This window comes from Seriola aureovittata, chromosome 17, assembly GCF_021018895.1.
Source record: "Seriola aureovittata isolate HTS-2021-v1 ecotype China chromosome 17, ASM2101889v1, whole genome shotgun sequence".
Taxonomy (NCBI): domain Eukaryota; kingdom Metazoa; phylum Chordata; class Actinopteri; order Carangiformes; family Carangidae; genus Seriola; species Seriola aureovittata.
Genome location: NC_079380.1, coordinates 11,661,580 through 11,689,373, shown reverse-complemented (window position 1 = coordinate 11,689,373; position 27,794 = coordinate 11,661,580). Strand labels below are relative to the sequence as shown.

Below are 27,794 nucleotides of genomic sequence, written 5' to 3'. Positions count from 1 at the left end.
TACAATCCAGAGTGACAGCTCTTTGTAGTGGAAGCTATTCTTGGCCCCCCTGGATCCACTGGGGGGGTTCACTTGAATCGGTGCCCACAGAGCTGCGCAGGATGTACGTGGTCACTTGATGGGTGCTGACACCTACGACCCCCCCACCCAACCCCCACCCCTCACACCTGTCCACACGCACCACCACGGGCCATTATCCAGCTGAGGATCTCCTGGCCATCTCTCTCTCTCTCTCTCTTTAGTTCTGTCTCTTTTGTTTGCACAGTGAGTCTGTCTGTTTGTCTCTCTGCACTTCAGGCTATTTCTATATGCCTCTGCCTTCTCTCTCTCTCTCTCTCTCAACTCTATTCCCTGCACTAAAGCCAAAGAGAAAATAGAAGGAAACACAGCAAACCATAAGCGAAGCTGTATGTGTCTCCCTCTTCGCTCTCACACTCATCTTGTTAGATGGCTCGTACTCAGGAAACCACAAGAGGCAGAGATGCATGAGGCTGTCCTCCTTCTTCCTTTCTCAAGCAGCAAGTGTTTCTTCTGTTTACATCTCTGTCACCTCAATTACATATCTTAATATACCATCATGTCCTGACCAATGCATCTTCAAGAGTCTGATAAAAACTGATTTTTTTATGAATATGCAAACAGCTGTGTGCACTTCGATGAAGTGTTCGGTATGAGTGGTTAATGTGTGCAGATAGGTACATACATCTTGGACTGTTTGGTTATCTGTATCCCTTTTTTTCTTTTTTTGGATTCATCTTATGTTGATGTATTAATTCAGTTTCTTTAAGTATTAGTAGTATTTATATTATTTATTTATCATTGCTTTATTTCAATGAGCAGAGAAGGGATTTCTGGATGGGAATAAAATTTGGTTATGAAAAAAGATTTTTTCCCATTTTCTCTGTGTTAAATCCCTGAAAACATAAATTGAAAAGGTCAAAGGAATTGGTATCAGACACAACACAATGCATCTGACAACTGTGAAGATGTACAGCACACTTGAGTCCAGAGGAGTCAATTTGATCTCTGTCACATGTCCCATCTCTGATTTATTCTTAACTGAATGTCTTCACCATTATTTCTCCAGCAGCCACAGTTACCACAGACAGAGAGCTGAATGTTTAGAGGCAGGATGACTCTTCTCTTGGCCGCCTCAGTTTCCTAGACTCAACTCAGCAAGTTTCAGATCAAAGACGCACAGGGCGAACAAACGTTTGTGAACAAGGAAAGCCCCAAAGTGCTTTGCAGACAGCGCTTTGATATACATCTGTTTGAATTGGATCAGACTGCAGGTTGAACGTGGAACTTTAAAAGTACAAAGACATCAACATCTTATCTTTATTCTTCTTAAGGGAAGAGAGAAGGGGTCAGAAAAAGGAGGAGGGTATTGTATTTTTTGTTTTAGGAGAGCAGGGGAGGGTCTTTTATTTTTTTCTCCTAAATTCATATTTCCTTTGCAATACAGTTACATAAATCATTACATAATAAAGACAATGTTTACTTGCAGCACATTTCATAAAGGAGCACTTGGTTTAAATTTCTAGTCACTCTTTTCCTGTCCTGGATTATATGTTTTCAATGACTGAATGACTAATAAAGACAGATGAACTGACTTGTCATCAGGTCTGACATGCATATAAGTCAGCTGTGACCATCTGTTATTACTCAACTCTGTGACTTACTGCTGACACCCTGTCATAGCACAAGTCCACCACACACCATAACTCACTGTATGCCGTGGTTTACAGTGTGATATAACATCAAAGGACACCATTTTTAAAAAGCTTTTGGTATGTTTTTGTGAAACAACAAGAATAGCTAAGCCCCGCTTTCCTACCACATAAGTGCACTCAAACCTCAAAGACAAATAGCAGCTGAGATCACACTATATGATGCTGATGCTGTTTGGCTCTAGCCACAAAATTATACTTACAAAGAGAGAGGAAGGAGAGAGGTGTAATCCGTCCTTTGTCACATGAATTCTTATAAACTAATCCTCACCCGACACTGACAAAGCCATGAAACAGTGGGACAGCTATGTTTGACAGACCTGGGGGTGCTGGAGCTGAATAGCCTCACATGGTGTACAGTATAGACATACAGTACTTGGGGGGGGTGAAAAGATCAGAAAGCACTCACAACTTTTGGTTTTCGCCGCTATGAGGCCGATCACAGTGTGAGTCATTTGAGCCGGCGAGCCTTTTCATGCACGCTGCATGCATATGAGGGTCAAATGTAACCTGTTAACAAATGTAACCCCTCACCGCTGTGTTATCATTCAGCATTTTCTGCCACATACATAATGGAACGTGCAACCGTGGAAACTTCACCCTGCTGATTGGGGCAGCACTTAGGAAGCAGAAGGATTACTTTATGCATCACAAAACTGCACTAATGTGTATTTCATATGCATTGAAGCACCTGTACTGCCCGCTAATGTTTGCAAATTACCACCAAAGACAACATACAGAAAGGCATCACTCATTCATGGAGTGCACCTGTAGGGCGCAGAGCGCTCATCTCTTACATCCCTGCCACAGATGTGCTGTGGTAATAATGAATATGTTTGTTCAGTTGTGGGTGAGGTGTTTACCTAACAATAGGCACATTTATTAGCCAAACTGTGTGCAGTGGAATACAAGATACACAAGGGACTGAGGGTCCACATGTTGTTCTTTCACTTGCATGATGCTGCCCAAGTGGGTCTAATTAGGATCAAAATCACTCCTCGACAATTAACCCCCCCTAACAATTAAATTTTTATGTATGCAGTGTTAAAGCGCACACTAATGTGTTTATTCTGCCTGGTACATGATTAGACACAGTTTCCTAATGTACAGCACAGGATGCATGTGCTTCATCTGCAGCAGCCTTAAGATTGCATTGTTTCCTCGCCTTCATTATGTTTCATAATTCTGTTTACGATTCGCAATTCATGTGCACAAAGAGGCCAGATTAACTCAGTTATTCAAAACAGTGTGTCCTAAAATAAACTGCCCAAGCTATAGCTTAAGTGTGAATTCAGACTGAGCTGATGCGTGGACACAATAACAGAAAGTTAAATCTCAGCACTGATATACTCCATTCAATATATATATATATTTTTTTTTTTTTTTTTTTTTTTTTCACAAATTTAGTGTTTGCTGCATAATATTACATTGTATTATATTGCACATGATTAATAGTGTCCACTCCTGTTTCAGCCTGTTTCATTTTTGCCACTAATTACACTAATTAAGCAACAATATTACTATGTAGGCTACTAATTAGGCAGCACAGAGCAGGATGTGTGTCTAGCCTTTTATATAATAGGCTACTTAGTATAGCTTTCATTTTGCTTGTAGGCTACTACACTCAGCAGTAACTTATCTTGTAGGCTAATTTAAAGAATTTAAGCAGCTGTACAGTTGTGTGTTTCACCACAGACTGAAGTCCACGCTGAAACATCTAAACTCTGGTGGGTTAAACAGATATTTAGTGATTTTAAAACCTGTATTTTACTGTATTTTTGCACAGTTATCCACTTCTCTAAAAAAAAAAAAAAAAAGAAACACGCGTGTGGGCAACAGACCGAGTGCAGATGCCAGATAGAGGATGATTTCGATAACACGGCGTTTGAACAGAAGCGATAAGTGACACCGGCTGCAGTTGCTGGAATCCTGAAAACATTTCCAGAAATTCAACTATGTCTCAACATGAACCAAGCGAAGCTCACGGTGACCGATGTGTCTGTGGCTCTCACTAACGAGTTCGTATGAAGATGTATCAATCGCATTTCGAAAAAAAAATAATAAAATAAATGCGTATTATCAAACTACAAAGTCACGTTTTTATTTAGGATTAGGATTCATTACAGTCCGCAAGTGTTGTTGTTTTTTAGTTTTAGTTTGTTTTTTGTTTTTTGTTTTTTACAATAAGCTTATTTGAAGCACATGTGAAAAAAAAATCATTGGTGTAGATAAAATAAATAAAAAGCAAATTACCGTTGACAGCCCGGGATTCCGCTGATTTCCTCCAGTCTGTACTTCACTGCTGCTCATCTTCTGGGCAGCATCTGGCAGCCAATATTTCCCCTCAGCTCAAGAGGCTCCGCTGTAATCCAACTTTCAAAATAAATTACCGCCTTGCTTTCAGCGAAGGAAACAAGTCCTCTGTCCTGTCAGCGACTGCAGACAAGTTCACTGTCTCTGCTTCGAAAGAAAAGGCTTTTAAAAGGGAGAGAAAATAAACAAGTAAAGTACACGTATTAACTGTGGGACTGTGGTCGGCACCAGTGGCTGAGTGAGCGCGACCCGGACCGCTGCTTTGCGCTCCTTGTACCCGTGTGACGTAACAGGGAGAAGAGGTGTGTGTGTGTGTGTGTGTGTGTGTGTGTGTGTGTGTGTGTGTGTGTGTGTGTGTGTGTGTGTGTGTGTCAGCACATATTTCACTTCAGAAACTGACAAGTTTGTGACCATCATGGTTTGCTGAGAGTAGCTGTTGACTTGACTGAGCCTATACCATGTTTTTTTCTGATGTGCGTGGAAGAGACTCATGCAACACTCATTAAAGGGAAAGTCCAATATTTTGCAACATACATTTTTACATATTTGTTTTCAAGCTGAGAGTTAGCCTGGATGAGAAGATCAATAGGGTAAATAAGCCGCCACCAGCTACAGGCTAAAGACATGATTGTAGGCTACTCCAGGATGGACGTGGACATGGGCGACTACAATCAAGAATATGGATACGGGCACATATCTCACATCTCACATGCACTAGAAATCATGGGGGTGACCTTGTGGGTACAGCTACACACAGATGTCTGCACAGGGGTCCACAATCAGATGATTTACGACTTACTCTTGTTGCGGCAAAGAGGCAGAAACATGAATTGGCCTTAACTCAGCTCAGACTAATGTCTGGAAACCGGGGGAACAGCTCGCCTGGCCCTGTCCAACGGTAACAGAATCTGCATCCAACACCTTGTTTACCTGCTTCCTCGCTGGGAGTTAGATGAGAAGATTAATATCACTGTTATATCTGTATGGTAAATACTTAGTGCGAGCCAGCAGCCAGTTAGCTTAGCATGGGGCACGAGATCAATATTACCCAGGAGCAGTAAACTACCTCCAGCTTTGCTTATCATAAAGACTCAAAACAGGAGGAAACAGTTGTAGCCTGGCTCTCTCCTAAAGTAAGAAAATCTGCCTATCAGCATCTGCAAAGATCCGGCCGCTGGCTGCTGACTTCACATTCAAACCACTGACATGAGAGTGGTATCAGTCTAATCATCTAACTTGTGGCAAGAAAGCAAGTAAGTGCATTTCTCAAAATGTCACACTAGTCCTTTGAAATGAATGATTTATGAACTACACAGTGTGTGCATGTGCATGTGTATTGTGTATTTGTGTGTGTGTGTATGTGTGTGTGGGCATGTGTGTGTGTGTGTGTGTGTGTGTGTGCGTGTGAGTGTGTGTGTGTGTATGCAAGGCTTCCTCTAACCACAATATTTGTATTCCTAGTAATAAGAATAATATTCCTATAGCGATTGATAATATTTGTATTTAGTGACTTCATTAAACTGTTTAATTAAACTTTTCACCAATGCTCTGATATTTGGGGATCTACTTGTCTGTGTGTGTGTGTATGTGTGTGTGTGTGTGTGTGTGTGTGTGTTGTGTGTGTGTGTGTGTGTGGTGTGTGTGTGTGTGTGTGCGTGTGTGTGTGTGTGTGTGTGAGTGTGTATGTTCATCCCTGAGTGACTGAGGTCTCCAAACTTCACTCCAATTTCATAAATAGTTTATTGGCTGAGTGAACTTTGTCCTGCTCGTGTCGCTGATGTGATCTCAGTTGTCATCTCACAAAGCTGTTGTGTGTCTTTACCCTTGGCGAGGCCATTTCAATTTATACACTGAGCAGAACTAATGCGTTTTATTAAGCAGGTTCGGGGGCAGGAACAGTTCTTTACTGCAAATGAGGGTTGAATATTGTGTGATCACCACTGATATGCCAAGCTCAAATAACCAATGCCTTCCTTTGTAATATTCATCCCTGACTGAATCTGAATTTATGCTCTGAGCAGAGGATTTATCAGGTAAGAAATGTGTATTGCGCTGTAGTGCAAGGTCAGATGGATGTGATCACAAAGGATTACACTGAGCAAGCTACTGAAAATGCATCGAATACTGTCACCATTTTCCAAATTAATGGGGAAATCGTTTTCCCACAATAGAGCCTCACAGTATATCCACGCTGAGTCTGGGGAATTTCTTGAACGCCTAACCAACTAATCAATCACTTCGCCTTGCAGTGCACTTGACCACATACCCCACTGTGAATAAAATCCCTCCTTACCACACTGAAACGAGAAGCAGGTATAGCCAACACTGCTGTGTGCCGCTGCAGTGAGTCCCTGAACAAAACATTGTGTTGCAAAACACACATATTTTTTAACATGAACTTTGCTCATCAACAAGGTTCAAGGCCCCTCTGTGTGTGTCAATAAGCTGTGCAGGGCTGAAGCAATGATCTGCTGGACAGAATTCTGCCTCAAATATCATGTTGTATGATACAGTATTCTGACATTTATTATATATACGTCCTATGATTTAATGCTCACTGCATAAGAGTTGTGTATTCACACTTTATGTCCTTTATTATTCTGTCATCTGATCATGCTTGTTGCATCTTATTGGTTTTGTTGTTATTGTTTCTAAGTTTTCTTTTTAATCTTGTCTGTAAAGCACTTCAGGCTGCATCTTTCCATGGAAGTTCATTATCATTAAAGTATTGCTTTTGACCTTTTAATCCTTTCACCTTTTATCAAAAAACTTTTCTTGTTTACTGTGCAGACAAACCGGGGTCAAGCAGGTCAAATTTCTACACATTTCCGTATCAGTCATGGAGCTATTGTCAAAGAAGCCTGGCCTTGAACAGGACAAAAAGTGGCGAGCAGCAGCGTCAGTGACTTTTCTCCCTCTGGATGTGACACATGAGGTATGCAAACACAAGACTTGACTGAGCTGTGACGCTCAAAGTGCCTCGAGCTGTCTGAGGCTACAGTGTCACACAAAAAGCAACGAAGGCATCCACCAGACAAGCATCACTGCCTCTATGATGCTTTTAAATCAGGTGGAAATAATGAAAAGTTAAGTCCAGAGCCAGATGTACATTTTTCCAGCCTGTCCCCAAAGATATTATATTATATATAACAGCATCTGAATTAGCCCCGTGGCACATTTATAGGCTCTATTTGGCTCTAAATAACAACAGCTTCCTGCTTAATTGCTATTTGATCAGAGCACCATCTGTATCTTTTTTTCTAGAGGCACTTCATAAGCTATAAAAAGAGAAATGTCTGGTAATTTAACAACACCAACAATAAGACATATCTCCTGTTCTTTAAAACAGACCCCTGGGGGCACAAAATGGAAAACACATTAAGTCTATTCACATATGCAAGATTGTTCTGGCTGAAAATAGCAAAAGCCATGTTGTATTACCAAATGACAGAGAAGGTTTGTGTGCGGTGTGTGTGTGTGTGTGTGTGTGTGTGTAGGATAGGGCAGTCCCCAGACAATCCAACAGAGGGAGCCAGCGCTAGTGAGAAACCCAGCTCAATTAATATCAATAAAGAGACACATACAATTATGAAATCTCCAAATATGGCTTCAGATGCATTAAACGATACACACAGAAACATACGGTTGTGATTTTCCTCTTGGTGTTTCCCTCTTCTCTTTCCCTCAGGTTGCCTCAGTATCTCCACATTTTCTATGTCCACTATCTTGTCACATCACAGCACATAAACCTGTCAGCAACTGCATGCAAGGTAAATATTTGAGGAGAGATGAGCCTCAGCGCACAAGGTAATGTAAACACTCTATGTATAGCTTAACAAATTAAATCACTGCGATGATTATAATGACTTATGGTTTGACAGCAGAGCAGCTCTTTGGTTTCATGTGGCTGCAGCAACTGTTGGTGTGGAACACACACCACTGTGCACCTCCTGTGGTATCTAAATACATAAAAATAAAAATAACCCTCCTGTGTTGTCAAGGTATTTGTTAACATCAGAATAGATAGATTATGCAGATGTAGAGAGGCACGCTGCAGCTGCAGGGAGAGAACTCCACACACTCTTTACTACCAATGAGAATGAAGTCTCAACAGTATTGTGAATACTCAGTGCTGGGGTGAAAAAGGTCTACACAAGCAAGTTGGCAGTGGGAGCAGACAGGTGAGAGTGCAGCGTATTGTGTGTTTGGGTCAGCTGCGGCCCAGCCTCCGGGCCCTCGGAGACGAGCTTGTTTTCAGAGTCTGGTCACACTCTTTGAGTCTGACCATTCAACTGGCATTTGGCAGGGCCGTATTTTCCATGCCAGACAATGAGATCAGCGCACTGTGGCAGACAAAAATTTCTTTCATAGATTTAAACCTGATTGGGGGCTTTTGATGTTGACCGCTTGTTTTTATGTTCATAATAATATATTGATTGGCCGGAAACTTGTGGCTTTACAGTCCAGCTCATTGCTGGATGCACATGTAGCATATGTGGGTCACATGAGGCAACAATAAAGACCACCCTATAAATTTTTTCATGCTTCACCTCCTCATTATTCACCACACTGTCTTCCACTTGAGTTGTTGGAGGTTTTAATAGAGGAAGCATCAGTTAGGACTTTGAGTTTCAACATAAAGCCATAAGTCACTGAAGTGTGAGGATTCGAACAACACTTAAGGCTCTTTGACTTTTTTAACATAAATCTACATCTTTTGTTTTTTGTCTCTAGATTAATTAACTTTGACCTCTCTGATTTGAAAAGAAAAGAGTCCATAGTGAAAGTACTTGAGCTACTTTAATGGCATGAGGTAAGTGAAGTGAGTTACTGAGCAACGCATAATGGAATAACATATATCCATCCCCGAACCAGGCAACTTGAGGAAACATACGAACATCCAATCTGTGCATGTTTCCATTGAAGCATTTCCCTGCGCTCATGTGATGGCTCTGAGTGTTCCTCAGCCAGATGTCCATCAGCGGTAATGACAGGGTGTTCAGAGACGGGCTGATAGATGTACAGTCATGCTGAAAGGCTATCAGCTCTGTTCTCACCCTGATGCTTCTGACAGCCAGCTGGCCAGAGCGTGATTCTCCCCGGGGAGGCCACTACAGAGGCCGGAGTGGGCGGCACCTCTTATCAGACGTCAAACCCTCCCTGCACAGGGTCAAGTGAAACTACAGGACCCTTGCTGAGGGCGGGCTGGGTTCAAGGCACCAGCAGAGCTTTTATAAGTGATAGAGAGGTTTCAATGAGTCATTATTATTTCATAATAGCTTTGCACCCACTCATCATGTAATTGTGCATGCAGTATGGACATCATCCTATCAGTAACCCTCCCATTTATCATTCATAATCATATATAAACATATAATAAACAAATATAATGTAATTATAAGTAGACATTTTAAGACATATTAATGCATTTTCAACAATTCTGACTTCTCCTACAAAAAACTATTTTATATAATTAAAACTGTGTTATATTATGTTGTCATTCTTTATCTGTTCATGTACCAATTTATATAGTATATGAATGTATTACAGCATAAAAAGACATTGAATCTGCTTACAATTAAATTATATTATGTAAACCATAATATTTATCATATTCAATATTTATTTGAAGCTTATTAATTAATGCTACGTGGGTGTAGTGTTACGTTATTACTGCTTTGTGAAAGTTTCTATTCCATTTTTTATTTTAACCTATTTCAAATGGCTTCATAACTCCAAAGGCTGAGATTTTTACGCCCAGAGATGAGCTTCGATTCTATACTTTAAACAAACGTTATTACAACAGGGGTCTTATTTCTACTGGTATTTGCTGTCACATATCAACTGTAACAACATTACTCAGTGGTTTTATTGTAATAGGTTTTGAATGCAGGGACGTCACTAGACACTGCTTTGCAACAACGTCTGTTGCGACAAACATAAGCATCGGGCAAGTTTAAACCCCCTATAAACTTTTTTTTTTTCACTGCCATTAATTATTCATGACTAAATAAGCAACCGTCAAAGTTACAGTTCAGAAAAAAACTATGCTGACCACCACACATCTGTTTTTACATTATATCTATCAAATTTTGCCAAGCCTTGATTGGTGCATTAAAGTGTGTTACATCACCTTTTTACATCTGAGCCCCACCTACTTCAAACCAGACAATAGACCTGTCCTGCAGAATAAACAAAGCTATTGTAACTCTGGCAGGAAATGTTGTGTTCATGTTGGATCACATCCCTCATAATAAGAAGCTGACTGAGAAATGATGTATGTTCAATGTAAGCCACTTATCTACCACTCACAGTTAAAGAGCAAGTGATTGTTAAATGTTTTCGCCTTCCAGTTTCCTTCATTAAGGATCCCCTGCACTGCCTAGCATCTTTCTGCGATTAACCAATACTCATCAACGCATGGGCGCTAAGGAAATGTTGTTTCTTGTCTGGATCGGGAGCAATGTCGGCTACACACTGACAGGGCAGCTCAAACAGTGTGTATAATTATTCTGAGAACAGCGGCAGGTGTTTATTCCTGTGGACTACAGAGGTACAATAGAGCCCCACAGCTCATGTCACAGAGTTGGACCATGTCCCTGAGTGTAAAAATAGCCATTTGACGGATTGCGTTATCTCCCTATTCACACAACTACTGCCCAACAAAGACACACTCTTTTACCCCCCCCCCCCACACACACACACACACCCTTGTCTATCCTTCATGCTATAGACTTAAAGCCATGCCAGCTCACTCTTACATCCAACACTGTGTCTCTAAAAAATGCTGAGGCACTGTGATAGAGAATCCAAACCAGACTCAAATCTCTCCTCAAAGACTTGAATGGTGGTTAAGTGGTTTATTAGACTCCTGTAAAAAAAAATACAAACACAGACAAAAGAGCAGCCCCTGCAGGATTTTCCCTCCTCACACTCAAAAAAGCTCCTTCTGGCAGCAACACAGGAGTTTTTCAAATACAGTATGTGATTCAATAGTTAGTTTTTAAATTTTTTTCTGTTTCATTTTCTATTTCTATGTCTGTGGAATGAAATGTGGAGCTTCGGAGGCATGCAGCTGTTTTAAAGAAAGCATTCATTTAGAAACCATAACAGGATGAGTTTACTTTTCTATTCCTAAAGCTCCCATGATTAAATTATTCAGTCCCCCCAATATATTTCACAGTCCATTGCAGACAAGCTGCAAAGCAAGTATCTATGCTAACAAATAATTTAGCAAAAACATTAGGCAGCGTATGTAGCCTACTTTCAGAAGTATGAAACAATATCAGAGAGACACAAATTAAAAACGCACTTATAGTTCTTTAATATGTTCCTGTGAGGTATGTCTGAAACTGCTGTGTTCATGCCTGGTTTGTACACTATTGATTATTGATTATGACCATGCACCCTATTTTGAAATAAGCAATAACCCATTTTGTTTCCTATTTACACTAATATGTTCAGCAGTGTTATGAAAAGGCTTTGTTTTGCACAAAGATGCATCTAAAACACCTTAAAACACAATAAGATGGTGTCAATTTAGCACAGAGTGAAAGACTGGTTGGATTGGTTGAAAAGCATATTATTAGAAATGACAAAATCATATCTCATGTCAGCATTGTCAAACATTTTTGACTCATTCAAATTGTTTTGCTTGCAAAACTGCATCTTGAATAATTGCCCATAATTAGAGTCTTGGATGGATGAGCTCATTTGTGGTAACCACCTCTACCATGTCGTGCAGCTTCAACAACAAAACAATTCTGCAAACAGTCGCAAACAGCTATTGTACATTCTGTCATCACAGCAAAACTGATAACAATCACATGCTCAATTAGTGGGTAAAATTCTTTGTCAGCATGATTTGTGCTTAAATTGACTGCAAAATACATTCTCTCGTAATCCACAAATGCTTCATTCACTCCATTATTCTGAATGGCCATTGAAATTACCAAACACTGTTTGGTTTAAACTGAGCTGCTGCTTGACCTGACAGGTCCTGTGTAAATGGATTATTGAGAGGGTGTGGAAAGTGGGAAGAGCAGATAAAGGCACTAACAAATTGAAATTTAGGTTATTGATGATTAATTCCATAATGAACTCATTAATGCTGTCCTTCAAAAATGTTAATGCTGACAAAGAAGACAGTATAAACACATGGAGTGAAATAAAACCCCTCAAAACCTGTTTGATACCACACTGCTCTGATTTTAAATAGATCCGTCTGTCTCAAGTACTGTTTTTTGATAATAAAATTGTGCCTGTCATTGTTGCTCTGACATGGAGAAGCAAGCTGGTTTTAATATTAATCATAAAATATCCATTATTATGGCAAATCTGAGTCAAATTTAGCATCTTATCCAGGCATGAAGCTCTTTCTGGATTTAAAATGTGACTGAAAACTGGAAAAAGCTTAATCACATCCTGTTGTTTGATTCCATAATTAACTCCATTAAGAAGTGATTGCTAAATGAAACTGGGTTGTTTATTTGTTGGTAAGCCACCCCAAGACTAAGAGGCCATAATTATGGTGATTAGTGCTTATTTAGCATGGCATAATTGTAATAATGGGTGGAAAGCTGGTGGGATGCCCATTCTTCCTGTTTTGGCTACAGGCCATTCAGTTAGTTCCAACTGTATACGTCCATGTCACAATCCCATTAAAAGGACTCAGCTCAGCTCATCTGCGCACCCCCACTCAAACATCCTCTGAAGCACAACACATGCAGTTAATGCTGACATTAATATCAGTACAGAACTGAAAACAACTGCTGCACTGATACCGAGGCAATCTGTTGCACATATGTAATGACCATCATGCTGTTTCCATCAGGAGAAAAAGCAAAAAATAACACTTTAGATCAGATTTCTTTTTTTTAAAGAAGCCGTATCCTTTCTCTTGCCCTTTTCACTTTCTCTCTCTGCTTCAGTTCTGCTACTTTCACCCATCTGAGGCGGCAAAGTTCTGTGATTGATGACAGTTTCTTCTGTTTGTGCAGAATAGTTTCAGCCCTGTATCTAATTCTAGCTCCTCTTTCCCCCGACTGCCATGAAGTTTGTGTTACAGCCAATTTCATCTCTCACAGCCATTACAGAAAACGACAGAAAAAGCCTGAAAAACACAGAAACACACATTGTTCTGTGTTTACATCTGACTGTGTGAGATAATTAATCTTCCACCTTTCACAGACGGGACTTTGGATTCCTTTTCACTTGTCCACATATGATTTCAATTAATACATGGACGACGGGGGACTGTTCAACAGCAATCTGCAGTCTTATGTTTTTTCAGGCTGCGTTCACTGCCACAATGTTACAGTGTTATATACACAAATACTTTGGCTTTATTGTGAAACTGATTCAGAATCTTTGATTGTGTTCTCACAAAAAATCATTTTCACTGTGTTTGTACAGCAAGTACTGTTACACTTTGTACTCTTGTGTTGTCTGCGTGTGTGTGTGTGTGTGTGTGTGTGTGTGTGTGTGTATGTGTGTGTGTGTGTAGGAGTGGGTGGGTGTACTGCAAGGAAGTTACCTGCATCTCTTTCACCCTGACGAGACTGGAGGCAGATCTGAAGGGTGAGGATGTCTCAAATGTGTGTCCTGTGGAAAACCAGGCAAACAATTTATGCATACAGTAGATATTTGTATAATGAGTTATTAAAATACTAATGTCAAGCACATTAGCAGTTGTTGTTCATTTCGATAAATGATCATTACATGTTTTTTCTGATGTCTATGTCTGAACAAAAAAAACCAACTAAAACACATCACTCTCTGGGTGTCCAGTGTGTGCAGGTGGTTGATGCACAGTGTCGTATTAGAATTTTGTTTTTGGCATCTTGACCACAGGCAGGAATATATATGCTAATGCTCGATCCTGCCTGATACCACATACACTGCCTCCTGCAGCAGCGCCCCCTTTGCCAACATTAGTGCATTTGAGACAGGAAGTAAGAGAAAGCGGGAGAGATTTCCAAACAGCGTGGTTTTACAATTCGTTTATGTAAGACGTGACTCAACTCTGCTACAATTATTTGAACCACTGGAGCAGCCCAGAATATGTCCTGTGTTCCTTTGGCTTCTTATGTAAATAAATTGTTCTTGATTTAATCTTAAAAATGTGATCTTGAAGTAGATTTGTCCAAGATTACAGTACGTTTCACAAGTTTAGTATGTTTTTGTCTTATTTATTTGATTCGGCATAAACACATTCTCCACTGGATATGTTTAAGTTTTACTCCAAACTATGTCAGTTGCTGTATGTTCCCACTTACGCTGGCAACACTGACGCTCTTGGTGATGCCAGAAAAACATGTTGAGTTGATATTTTAATTTGAAAAAGACAGAGGTGAATACAAACACGCGAAGCTGAAGAGGGAGATTGTGGGAAAGAAATTTATGAATAAAATGTCTCAGGAAAATGTGCCATATAAAGAGCAATAGAGAAAAGCTGAGAATGTGCTAAAGCTCAGTACCTGTTTGGATCTGTAACTGCCACCACTAAGACCTAAAGGTATGTGTTTAAAACAAAACACATGTGTGAAAGAAAGTGAGATGTTTCATCTGGTTGGGAGGATTTCTAGGAGACAGCAGACCTGACAGATCACAGACTCTCCTGGAGAATCTGATATAATGTAAATATCATGTCTTGTCTGCTAAGTACTTTTAGTGAGACCCTGCTGTCCTTGTCCAAACGTCTAACATGAAGTGCAGACCGCTACTGCCCCCCTAGACCATGAAGAGATACAGCAGCCAGATTACACTATCCTGTTCTTTGAGTCCTCCTCTTGCTGTCTCTCTGGTAACCTACACTTCAGTAGGACATAAGCTCAACACAGGGTTTGTCCTTGTGTTCAGATGGGAACAGAATATTGGGTTCAACTCACCCAAGCAGAGGCTCGGTTGCAATGAAACGATCATCCCTAACACATCCTAACACATACTCACACGCAGGCTTTACAACACTTACTAGCAGCGTTGGAGTGCTATTGTTAATTGAGCGCTTCAGAGGGAGCCTTCACCAGCTGTGCTCAGGCACTGTGATTTTCTTTAAAGGCATGAGTGAGACAGAGAAGTGGTGAAAATGAACTAAGACCAAACCAATCAAGCTTAGAGACCAGTGACATTTGCTCTGGGATGTTTTGTGATATTGTTCTTGTGTGCTGGTGCTCAGCTCTGCTCTCCGCTAACAGGAGATAAGGATGAGGGGCTGAGTCAAGTATGACACATATGACTACAGGAAACCCACAACATCACCAGACTGGTCCCACGATGCTCCCTGAACACACATGTAAAGCCCACACGGACTCAGCTATAACCCTTTGGCACAATTCAGTACCTGAACTTTAGTATCAGGTCCCCGGTTTTATCTCTATACACTGCTGTTGAGAACACCTGGAGGCATCTGAGTAAAGAGCCTTCAACTGGAAGAGTCACTGTTCCCTCATGATATCAAAAACTCCAGGAGATCCTCCCCTCCTGGTCAGCGTCAAATCCACGACACATCAGAGAACTTATAAATAAATCCCTGAAATACACGCTGATGTTTGACACATGCTGCATCGCACTTACTACACAGCACAGAAAAATATTTCCAGACTGGTGAGTAAGAACAATATTATTTCAATTTTTACCAAGCTCCACAGGTCAGTTTCTGATTAAAGCATTTCAGTCGATACATGTCCTTAAAATAGAGGCAGGACTGAATGATTGTTGAATTTCAGTTGCTCATCTCCATCTAAATGGGATTATATTGATCATATTTACTGAGATTAATACAATTAGTTCAGTTTATTAACCTGGAAAAGTTGTTAATTCAATTTGTTGATGTGAATGAACTGAATTTCGGTGGGTTTCCCTTCTCTTCACATCTGTAACTCCAAAATCAGGATGTGACTGCAAACATTTTAAACTCTCATTGAAGTGTAATAACTATATTCAATATGAAATCAATAGTATTGGAGAATTATGAATATTGTTCTTGCTCATTTGAAAACTTGAGTAAAAACATCTGTAGTGTGATTTGAAATATTTTATGGAAGCTGTAACAACAGTGATACAGGATAATACTTCTTATCATTAATTAAACTACTGAATGATTTTTAAACAAATGCAAAAAAACCTTTACAGAGCAGATAAAGTATAGTTAAATCTAAATATATACATGAAATAAATGCCTTTAACAACAGGAAACAAGTAATATATATATTACAATGATTAATCAATTGACAAGTTGCTATAAACAGTTTCGACTTCAGTGGTATGAACTTAGCTTTGAATATTTTTCAGAATATATGTAAAACAGTTAATACTGTAGGGTATTCAGCACCTAATTAAATGCTCCAAAAACATTTTTTTAATATACTGTATTGTTTATTTCATTTTCAGTAGATAGGCCTGAACAAAAGCACAATTGATTAAGTCTGTCATCTCCAGGGAGAAGCGTCTTTGGCAAAGAGCTTCACCTCTCCATCAGTGTGATTAGTCCCATAGGAGTGTGCGTGTGTGGCCCGAGGTGGAGCCGGCAGCAGAGGGAGGTGAGAAACACCATCCACCGAGGGAGCGCAGGGAACAAAGGTCCACGTTAGACCAGAATAGGCCCGTTGATGGTTGTACAAGGAACGATCACAGCCCCTGGCTTCAACAGTCCATACAGCGGAGGGAGGGCTCAGGTGTACTCCATGTGAGGACTCTCACATTTTCAAAGAGGTCATGCAAATCAACGTGACTCGGCCTCTGTACATATTCCTCGAGCCCTGAACAGAACCTGACTGACATTTCGGTAATAAAAAGAAAAAAGGAAAAAACAAGGCTTCTATTTATGGTCCTCTCATGGGGGGCAAAGACACAGAGCTCAAGGCCCAGGACACCTGTAATGGTTTGCTTCATGTCTGACTCCAGTTATTATTCCATCAATCCAGCCAGTATTAGATTTATTTTCCACGTTATCTTCCTCTCCTGGTCAGAAATGAGCTTTAGGAATAGCTAGATGCCAGAATGAGGCTATGAAGAACTCCAGGAAATGACCAAATTTCCACTGCCCTCACTAACAATGAGTGTTAAGCAGTTGTCTACGTGCAGAATATGAACTTTGCCATTTTCATTTGGCAATAGCTGCCTTTTTATCCTGCTGTTAAAAGGGTGGCGCTTTTATCATGAGTCCCTTAAGTGAGTTAGATGTCCCTACACGTGGGGAGTCATGGTTCTCGGAGGAGAGTCCAAGCAGACACAATAACAAGATAACAGCCTGAGGAGAGGCCCTGACGCTGTTTGTAACGTGTCTGTGCTCTCTGGGAACTGGCTCGCTTTACTTTGCAACTCTTCTGTGGATAAACTTCTCAGCAGAGGATTCTAATGAACAACAGTGTTTTTGACATGACACAGACTGTATAATTTGTACTGAGTGAGAAAGACTAAGTAGAAGTGCCCTTGATAAACACCTGCCTTTAATGGACATCTGTATTTTTTGACATTCAGTGAGTGACTAAGTGATGTCCAGAGTGTTTTTTCAATCCTATTCTTGTCCTTCTCCCATCAGACTCCACGTGTTTGTAGAAACATGGAGAGAAATGTATCTTCACCATTCGTCACGACCTCTCTCCCGACTCGGCTCCCCTTAAATACCACTGGTGACATCAATGCCACAGCAAAACCCTTCAGTGTGTTTGATGGGTGCGATCATCAGGTGGAGGGCATTCTGTTTGACCTGACCCTGCAGTGCATCAACGTACTTGTGGGAATCCCTGCCAACTTACTTGTCATTGCGGTCCTCATCCGCAATCGCAAAGAGCCCTCCACCTCAGACATATTCCTGGGCTGTCTGGCTTTCATGGATGCCTACTTCAGTGCCATTCCCCCCATCATCCTCCTTAACCTTTACCACTGGCAGAGCAAAGGGGTGTGGTCTGCCATTAAGTTCTCCTACGGTGTGAAAGACACCAGCGGCCCGCTGTTTCTCTCCTGCATCTGCCTGGATCGCTTTGTGGCTGTGCTCTTTCCAATACTGTTTGGGCAGCTTAAACACATTAAGTACAGGTTAAGCCTCTCAGTGCTCGTATTCTGCCTCACCTTTGCCTATTCTGCAGCCAAGACGGTGGGAGGCCTCCCCAACTTTGAGAAGGTGTTCACCGGTGAGATCCTGGCAACATTTACTTGGATGGTTGTGTGCAACGGAAGCATCCTGTGGGCCCTGAAGAGGTCCCGTGGGGCAGGGAAAGATGAGATGCACCCCATGAAGAAGAAGGCCTTCAAGATGGTGCTCTCCATCCTTTGTATCATTGTGTTTAACTACCTGCCACCTGTGGCGCTGTTCCCTTTTGAGGACATTTACTCCCCCGATGTGTTTCGCTGCTATGTGCAGCCTGTTGGCTTCGCCTTCCTCAACATCAGCAGCACGATCCAGCCACTGGTTTACCTGTCTCGCCTGGAGAAGCTGCCTTTCCTCTCAGACGCCTGTGTTCAGAAGTTCTGCTGCTGCTGTGTCTTTGCAGAGCACAAAACAAACAAAACCCCAACTGCACAAAACTAAAATGTTTGACATTTATATAAGAATGTCATAAATATTATGAGCCTAAAATTTGTCTCTAAAGAGGAGCTGAATACTGTAACTATAACTGTGAATTCATGCTCATTCATGCCTTATGCTTGTTTTGTTGCTGGAAATGAATAATGAGGAAACAAGTGGAAAAATCTAAATGTAATTATAAGTTTCATTTCATTTCATTTTGAATTTCATTTCATGATTTGATTAACTAATTTTATTTTAATTTTTTTTTACTACTAATACGATAAGATACATTTTCCAAAGCGCTTGTCTCCACTATAACGAAATCCTTCAAAATATTTGTTTGGCTTTGGCGCCATCATGTGTACAAAAGAGAACAATAAACAGCATCACACATAAAATCCTTTTTGACCAGTGGATTGTTATTTCACTCTATGAGTTAAACATCAGCTACCACACAACTACACAATGTGCGTGTGTGCGTGTGTGTGTGTGTGTGTGTGTGTGTGTGTGTGTGTGTGTGTGTGTGTGTCTGTAATGTATATTTCTTAAAGTGCATGGTGCTGGATGTCATCAAAAGGAAAAATCTAATCTATTCAATCTCACCTCTGATCTAAACTTCTTGATATGTGTCATTGTCAATTGAAAATGTCCTCTCCCCTTTTCTACAACAGAGACAGTGCATGTTTGGCCACTCATACGTAACTCATACTGTACACAGTAGTTCAGTTTATTTTATTCAGAGATGCAAAGATGGGAACATTTCTGATAAATAACTTTTCGTTTTGGGATATATGTGTATTAGATTTTTGCCAAGAGTTAGATGAGAAGATCGATATATCATTTTTTCTAGAGAGCCGGCAGCCAGTTAGCTTAGCTTAGCATAAAAATTGGAAACTGGGGGGAAACAGCTAATACTAAGTCGCCTTCCATCACCTCTAAAGCTCAACTCATGAACATGTCATATCTCAGTTGAAAACAACATTTTGCCATTTTGCAAGGGGGGTTATGTGCTGGACATGTTGCAAGGCATCCAGCAGAGACGCCTGGAAGTTACTAACCCCGATCAGTTACCCCTGTAAAACAGTGAAATGTTATATTTCACACTCAAGTTTTTGCACCCATAAACAAACTTGAATTAGTCAACTTTCTCCCCTGGAAAGAGACCGCCTAGCTGTTTCCAAAATGTTAACTATTCCCCTGAGAAGAGTTGACAAACACAAATGTCTTTATAGCAGCAAAATGACTAAGATGAAGAATATTTACCATTTGTGAGAGACATTAACATTACACTTGATTTCGTTTATCAAAACAGGACTTAAATGTTTTTTTTTTTAACATAATCAATTAAACGTTCACCCAGTTATTGACGCAACATAGTGACAATTACCTTCTCTGGCATTATTCTCAGTGGATGGCTGCTCTGTGTGTAAAAGTATGGAAGTAACATTTCTGTGAATGAGTGTGTAAATGCACAAATGACTGAGTTGTCAGCGTGGTCAAAAAAGGACACTGTCCCTTTGTTGTAATCCAGTTGCACTTTGATTTGTTTGGGCGTTCTTGAAAGTGTCAGTGGGGTGGGTGGGGAGGTCATTGCCCTGAACTCTCCGTCGCGGAAACACAAAGTCCAGAAGCCATTTTCAGGCCGAGCAGAGATCTCAGCGTTCCTAGGTACAGACAAAGAGGCCACACCCAGGAGCCAGTCCTGATTACTTCCTGTTTCCACGACCCAGTGGTGACTTCCTGAGCCAAGCGGGGTCATGGCTACCACTTCAGCACTCATGTGGAAGCGCTCTGGGTTGTCAGGGCAACAGCAGGGCTGCTTTGAGTATTGGAGGGAAGTAAGGTTCTCAGACAGGATGAGGCAGGGGTGTGCTGTGTTTGGGTCTAAAGTCACCGGAGCTAAAACACAGGAAATTAGTCACAGAGATTGATATGTTAAACGGGGTTTCATTTGTACAATTGTACAATCAAGAAATTAAAATAAAGTGTACTCACTGTAGTCAATATAGTCCAGCATTTTCTCCCAGACTCTATACTTGAGGTTGCAGAGATGCTGGGTCACATCAATCAGTAATCCAGACGTGTCGTCTAAGCCGAGCACAATGCTTTTGCCTCTGTGATACCAACAGATATGCTACACTGACAAAATGTCATCGCTAACACAAGCAAGAGTGTGAATATAATCTTGTTGACCTACCTGTCCTGAGTGACTTTAAAGTTCTGGAAAAAAAATAATACAGTGTCAAGGTGGGAAGTCTTTGGAAACACTGATCAAAGAGCAGAAGTATAGACTGCGCGAACCTTCAACAAAACCATATCGTCTTCTTTCAGCTGCTCCTGTATGATTGAGATGGTCTCTGTGAGGGACAGCAACTCTGCAGAAAGTTCTTTAATCTTATCCTTCATCCCTGCAATCTTCTCTTCTTCCTCTTTCTTCACAGCTGCTAATCTGGCCGTCTCTTCTTGGCAGAGGACCTGGTGGAGCTGCTCGAACTGGCTCCTGATCAGTCTCTGTGTTTCCAGCGCCTGAGTCTGAGGGAAATTATTGCAAAAGTCTGACTTTTTTTATTTATAGGAAATAGGCCTATATGTAAGGCTTGTTATCTGATCACATGTTACCTGGATGCACTTGGACATGTCTGCAGAAGTCCTCTGAATTTGTTCGAGGCTGTCCACTTTGTCTTGCAAGATTTTAAGGGATGAAGCAAGCTCATCCTGAAAGTCAAGCAGGCTTCAGTCAGGGAGCTGAAGTGAATGATGTTTCAGTGTTGTTTGCTATTTTAGGCCTGCGTTCATGACTGAAATGTTACAGCAGGGATCACAAGCAGGACAGACTTGAGGAGCAGCATTCTACCTTTAGGTGTTACTGTAAATACTTCACATCAACGGAGTCGGTTTTAGCTGCTGTTAAAGTGTAACTGTGAAACATATTGCTAAGTTTGTTCCCCTTACCTTGCACTCCAGCACTGCCTCTTCTATGGGCGAGCAGTTATGAGTTTTGTGCAGTTTAGAAGACTGACACACCACACAGATGGGCTGTTTGTCAATCAGGCAGAAGAGTTTCAGCTTCTCCCCATGCAGACTGCAGTTCATCTTCTCCTCCACTGACGCTGAACTCTGCCTCCTGACCTGCAGAACAGCCTCACACACATTCTTCAGAGCCAAGTTGGAGGGAGGATTGGACTTGGAGGTTTTTTTCCTGCATACTGGACATTCACGTAACCCGGTGTCCCAACAACGCTTCAGACAGCTCCTGCAGAAACTGTGGCTACATGGCAGCAAAACAGGGTCTGTGAAGATGTCACAGCACACGGGGCATGTGAGATCCTCCTCTGGTAGTGACATGATCAATAGCTTGGCATGTACAGTCAAGTAAGTCCACGGTTCAAAACGGCAGAAGTCCTTAATGAATTCCTCTGTCACAGCATAATTTAATGTACATAGTAAAATCAGTCCAGCTTCAGAGTGCATCTATGTAGCTATTGTTCCTGACACGAAGCAGCAAATGCTCTTGGTTTTCCTGTGCATGAGGGAGTAACTTAAATCATGCAGCAGTGAAAACACTGTATGTAACAGAGCAGGGAAACAGGAAATAAGACCCTATTGGCCCGTTGTTGGACAGCTTAAAACTGGTTGGTAACTTGCTGCATGTTTTGGAATGCAATCATTCAGGATATGAATGTGAATGTTTCAGCGTTGACATTCATGTTAACAGCCCGACGCAGCACACTGACAAACCTTTCAACCTGCTTATCAATTCAACAGTCCATTTACACAAGAGACGGTCAGGTGAAAACCAAACACTGCAATTAATGTCATACATCAGTGAATTAAGTCACTGTTGTAACAATGTAAAGTGTACTGCTGTTGCCCAGCTCTACTGAGGTGTTGGTTTCCGTCTTTTAACAGGTGAGTTTTACCTGAACAGGCTGAACCAGCTCAGAGCAGTCAGATGGGATTTTACCATAGCAACAAAAAGGTCACCCATTATAATATGTACTGGATAAAGCAGGTCAGTGATAAGATAGGTTGTGATAGTACATACAGTACGTTTTACTGGAAGATATCCCCCTCGTGTGTGTGCATTACATTATGTTGTGTTTATCTTGATACAACATTCATGCTGCAGATCAATATTTGATCACATATAAGGAACCAGAAGGACATGTTTTTTTGTTCGAAAAGACTGCAATCCAAGAAAGGTAGAATATTAAATATGTTCCAGCCAAAAATAGATTAAGGAACACAGAGAACATGTACTCTGAAAGTCGACTTTTGGTGAGTCTGGAGACGTGTGGATGCAGGTTGTTATTGCGAGTGACAAGCTTTTGGAGAAGTATAATTTTAGATTTGTCCTTGATTCTAAGTGTGTGAACATTCAACACCCTAAAACGTCTGCCTTTTAGGCATTAAGGTCGATAATATTTCTTTTTGACATATAGTATTGGGTTTTCTGTTAGTTAAAAAGATTGTCATGATAACCTGGAATAAATTTCTTTAACTTTGAAAACTGGCTTAAGTATTTAATGGGTATATTATTAATATATATTATTAACAGTTATCTATAAAATCAGCTTTAAGAAATTACATTTACAACTACATTCACATGCAAACCCCTACAGTTGTTTTGCATTTTTTTTTTTTTTTTTTGCTGTTATGTAACCCATAAGTACTGCACATATCAGTGGTCTTGCTCATTGTCCCATTTTGATTGTAATAGTAGTTTGGCTACATTAATGAATGGTAATAATAAATAAAGTAAAGCACACCTGTGATCAGAGGGGGTGGGCTAACCTGTGGCCCTACCCGGTTGCACATCCTTGGGTATTTTTGCCAGTCTTTTTTTTGTGTGTGTGTGTGTGTGTGTGTGTGTGTGTGTGTGTGTGTGTGTGTGTGTGTGTGTGTGTGTGTGTGTGTGTGTGTGTGTGTGCGTGTGTGTCCTGTTTCAACATGCAGACCTTGTGGCACAAAGATAATCCTGTTACTTTGGAATAACATCAAGTTGACTCTGTTCAAAAGACTTCAGACCCAATAGATTTTCTATGTTTCTGTGTCGTGTCCTTTCAAGCTGGGTGATGTTGACATCCATGATGCATTACACTGGGCTACACTGTTAAAACTGCACAACAGTGACCTTGATGCTAAAGTGTGTAGCTGCTTTAGTCCTCCATCACTTCTGTGCCAACGTGTACAAGTCCGTGGGTGCACTGAGTCCGTGAGAATAATGAGAATCTTATTGATGACTGATGCAGCTCCTCGCATCCTATCCGCCATTTCCACGGATCTCGGTTCCTCCCCTCTCTCCTCCGGTCTTTGGTTGCCATGGCGATGACGTCAAGTTGCACCACCGATTCAGCCCAGTAGACGCTTTTAGAGGCGGTGCAACAAATCCCATACAATCAACTGCAGGAGCCAGTCATCCTTTCAGTCCCTTCTGCTCAGATTCCCATCTCCAGCTCGACCATCTTCGTATCCATCGTTCCAAAATGCGCGAAATTGTGCACTTGCAAGCCGGTCAGTGCGGAAACCAGATCGGTGCTAAGGTATTTTTCTTTTTTCTTTTTTTTCCCCCCCCCTCTGCTTGTGCAGGCATTCAAGCAAGCACGCCTCGGTGTCGCTGAGAGAAGCCCTCTAATCCATCTTCCAGGAATTCTCTAGAAGAAACTCAGCGCGGTGTCCCTTCTCGGTTAAAGCTCCTAATTAAGAAAAAATTGAAAATCATCGTCGATTTGCTCATTTATATTCTCCTCAACTCTTATACTGGGGCTCCATGCACGCGTTGATTTATGCAATGGACCAAAAGATTTAGGCAACAGACAAAAAATACTTTGGTGCTTTGGTATTTGCATGTAAAGTTGGCCTTTGATGTGTCTACTTTTTTGCAGGCAGTTACATAAGCGATTGACTATAGTAGTAATGTAACAGTACTGTCACAGTAGGAGCAGCCTCCCCTCCCCCTTCACATTTATGACCTATATTTACCTACGATTCTTTGCAAGGAAATTTCTGTTGAAAAATTTCCTTTTTTAAAACATATGAAATTTACTATTTTAACACTGACATGGTGTATACGGTATCTTTAGTAGGTTTAAGCTCGTTAACACATAATAGCATAGTGTGTTCTAATAGCATCGAAGAACCTGCTTCTTATCAGATTATTGCCATCTGCTTGATTACTCCTGAGACACTCTGCATTTCAGACTAATAGTCCGCACTTATGACCTGCATTCAACTCGCAAACGAAGTAGTCCTGCAGCTTTTCATGTTTAAAAATAGCTTTCTATGCAGCGGCTGTGTGCTGTTTCAGAGTTTGGGTGTCGGTGCATATTAAATTATTTTTGTGATGACTTTTTTTTACCTTGGGCTAGATAAACATCTCTCTTTCCCTCTTCTCCCAACACGCCTGTTTTTCTCTCAGTTCTGGGAGGTGATCAGTGATGAGCACGGCATTGATCCCACTGGTACCTACCATGGAGACAGCGATCTGCAGCTAGACAGGATCAGCGTCTATTACAATGAGGCCACAGGTAGGCAACAGATTCAGCTACAGCACACACACACACACACACACACACACAGCAAAATGAGCAATGTCATCCCTTCTCTCACCTACCCAGCTTTCCTAGTATAGGAAATGATTTTCATACACATCTGTCTGTTGCATTCATTGCATCATGCTTAACAAGAACAAAATTGTTGATCCATTTTGCATGATCTCAGGCGGGAAGTACGTGCCCCGAGCCATCCTGGTGGATCTGGAGCCTGGTACGATGGATTCAGTCCGGTCCGGTCCCTTCGGGCAGATCTTCAGACCTGACAACTTTGTCTTTGGTAAGCTATGTGAATTTCGTGACTATGCACTTACTCTACCTGTAATCACATCAGAACAGAGTACTTTTTTTTTTGTTGCCGGTGTTTTATACATCAGCTTATTAAATCGTGACACTCTTGACTACAGGCCAGAGTGGAGCTGGAAACAACTGGGCCAAGGGCCACTACACCGAGGGAGCTGAGCTGGTGGACTCTGTCCTGGACGTGGTGAGGAAAGAGGCTGAGAGCTGCGATTGCCTTCAGGGTTTCCAGCTGACTCACTCCCTGGGTGGTGGCACTGGCTCTGGCATGGGCACCCTCCTCATCAGCAAAATCCGGGAAGAGTATCCGGATCGTATCATGAACACCTTCAGCGTGGTGCCATCTCCTAAGGTGTCCGACACTGTGGTGGAGCCCTACAACGCCACCCTCTCCGTCCACCAGCTGGTAGAGAACACTGACGAGACCTACTGCATTGACAATGAAGCTCTCTATGATATCTGCTTCCGCACACTTAAACTCACTACCCCCACCTATGGAGACCTCAACCATTTGGTGTCTGCCACCATGAGTGGAGTGACCACCTGTCTGCGTTTCCCTGGACAGCTCAACGCTGATCTCCGTAAACTCGCTGTCAACATGGTGCCCTTCCCCCGTCTTCACTTCTTCATGCCAGGCTTCGCCCCCCTCACCAGCAGGGGCAGCCAGCAGTACCGCGCCCTGTCTGTGCCCGAGCTCACCCAACAGATGTTCGACGCCAAGAATATGATGGCCGCCTGCGACCCACGTCACGGCCGCTACCTCACCGTTGCTGCCGTGTTCAGGGGCCGCATGTCCATGAAGGAGGTGGACGAGCAGATGCTGAACGTGCAGAACAAGAACAGCAGCTACTTCGTGGAATGGATCCCGAACAATGTGAAGACCGCCGTCTGTGACATCCCACCCCGTGGCCTCAAAATGGCTGCCACTTTCATCGGCAACAGCACAGCCATCCAAGAGCTGTTCAAGCGCATCTCCGAGCAGTTCACCGCCATGTTCCGTCGTAAGGCCTTCCTCCACTGGTACACTGGTGAGGGCATGGATGAGATGGAGTTCACAGAGGCCGAGAGCAACATGAACGACCTGGTGTCCGAATACCAGCAGTACCAGGACGCCACCGCAGAGGAGGGCGAGTTTGAGGAAGAGGGAGAGGAGGAAGTCGCCTAAACCCTCTGCGCGCCCAGCTGCCAAACCTCATCTCACCTCACCCATACCCCAACTCCAACCCTTTCATCCCTGACACACTGAAAAACTGTCACCACCTACATCACTACTGCTCTAGTGTTAGACTTTGATGTTAACTGATACTAGTGATGTTTTTGGTTCAAATGTTTTTGTATGTTGTGAATGCACTGAATTATTGACACCCTTATATCTGTCCTGTCATTGCCTTGCCAAACTCAGCAGCAAGTGATTTTAACTGTGAAGCCTTGAAATTGGAGGATGATTAAAGTCTGATTAAAAGGCCCTTTTTACTGCCTCTGATTTTTTATTGATTCATTCCATTTGTGATCTGACATTTATGAGACTTTGGCGCACTTCAGTGTCTGTTCTAAACCTGAAGGTCAGGCCCCTTGTAAGGGTCATAAACACAATATTGGGACCCATAAAAAGTTTCTTCTACACAGTTTTTCTTTCATTTAAATGCGGAATAGTCATTAACCTGTAAAGCCCTATAACAACTCTCTGAAGGGGGAAAATCATTGGTTGAACTTCGAAAACACACTATGAAAAGGCTGAAGGTCAAACAGTTCATTTATGACTGTATGTCAGTCACAAGCCAAGGGTGCTAATCTTGAATATCAAAGTCAACAACAAAAAGTACTTTGAATCACATAATAACAATCAAATTATTAAGAATCAAGTATTAAGCGTAAAAACAAGAAATACTGTATGATTTCCCTTAATGAATTTCAATTTCTATCAGAAAACAGTCAGGAAACAGACTGTGCTATAATGTAAAGAAGTCAAACACAGTACATCCGGAACAATTTATCTAGGTGAAACTAACCCAGCTCCCATTGTTAAAGAATAAATTATTTATAGATGTTTCATCAAAACAAAATCCCTGTGAAAATACTTTTTATCGTGTTTATATAAGCTCTGCCTGCTCTCTGCTGCTCTCAGCTACATTGTAGAGAGGCTTCTCTTATCAGCGAGGAGTCTCACTGAATATGAATGTTTTTTCCAGAACTCTTAGTCAGTAAATGGCTTCCAGTGTTATCAAAGTGTGGATAGGGATAAAAACAATCCTTTAAAATTCATTCTTTTTTTTTGAAAAAAAAAAAGAAATCCTGCCTTGATGTGTTCTCTAATGTAAGACCACTTCTGAGTTTTAAAATCAACTTGCTCTAAGCAGATCCTTCCAGTATTACATCTTAATGTATGCCATG

At 41.5% G+C, this 27,794-nt stretch overlaps 4 protein-coding genes across 5 annotated transcripts in view; 2 read left to right on the top strand and 2 right to left on the bottom strand.

Annotated features, from left to right (window-relative positions):
* The window catches only part of gcgra (glucagon receptor a), a 35,010-nt gene extending 30,706 nt beyond the window's left edge, over positions 1–4,304 (bottom strand). For both annotated transcript variants that reach the window (XM_056402411.1, XM_056402415.1), the window contains exon 1: positions 3,984–4,304. The gene's annotated coding sequence lies outside the window, so the exon portion shown is untranslated. The remainder of the gene's footprint in view (positions 1–3,983) is intronic.
* Positions 4,305–17,604: 13,300 nt separating this feature from the next.
* On the top strand, positions 17,605–19,631 carry LOC130184724 (G-protein coupled receptor 183-like). Its single transcript, XM_056400763.1, has 2 exons — positions 17,605–18,523; positions 19,522–19,631. Exons 1-2 carry the CDS (start codon positions 17,605–17,607, stop codon positions 19,629–19,631), a joined length of 1,029 nt encoding a protein of 342 aa, XP_056256738.1.
* Positions 19,264–22,362, bottom strand: LOC130185183 (nuclear factor 7, brain). Its single transcript, XM_056401506.1, has 6 exons — positions 21,505–22,362; positions 21,172–21,267; positions 20,854–21,084; positions 20,750–20,772; positions 20,548–20,666; positions 19,264–20,451 (listed from the first exon to the last, which is right to left on the bottom strand). The coding sequence occupies exons 1-6, from the start codon at positions 22,021–22,023 to the stop codon at positions 19,913–19,915; spliced, it is 1,527 nt and encodes a 508-aa protein (XP_056257481.1). The 5' UTR covers positions 22,024–22,362; the 3' UTR covers positions 19,264–19,912.
* A 1,573-nt stretch (positions 22,363–23,935) lies between these two features.
* On the top strand, positions 23,936–26,869 carry tubb4bl (tubulin, beta 4B class IVb-like). Its single transcript, XM_056401505.1, has 4 exons — positions 23,936–24,095; positions 24,971–25,079; positions 25,273–25,383; positions 25,511–26,869. The coding sequence occupies exons 1-4, from the start codon at positions 24,039–24,041 to the stop codon at positions 26,566–26,568; spliced, it is 1,335 nt and encodes a 444-aa protein (XP_056257480.1). The 5' UTR covers positions 23,936–24,038; the 3' UTR covers positions 26,569–26,869.
* Positions 26,870–27,794: the final 925 nt, after the last annotated feature.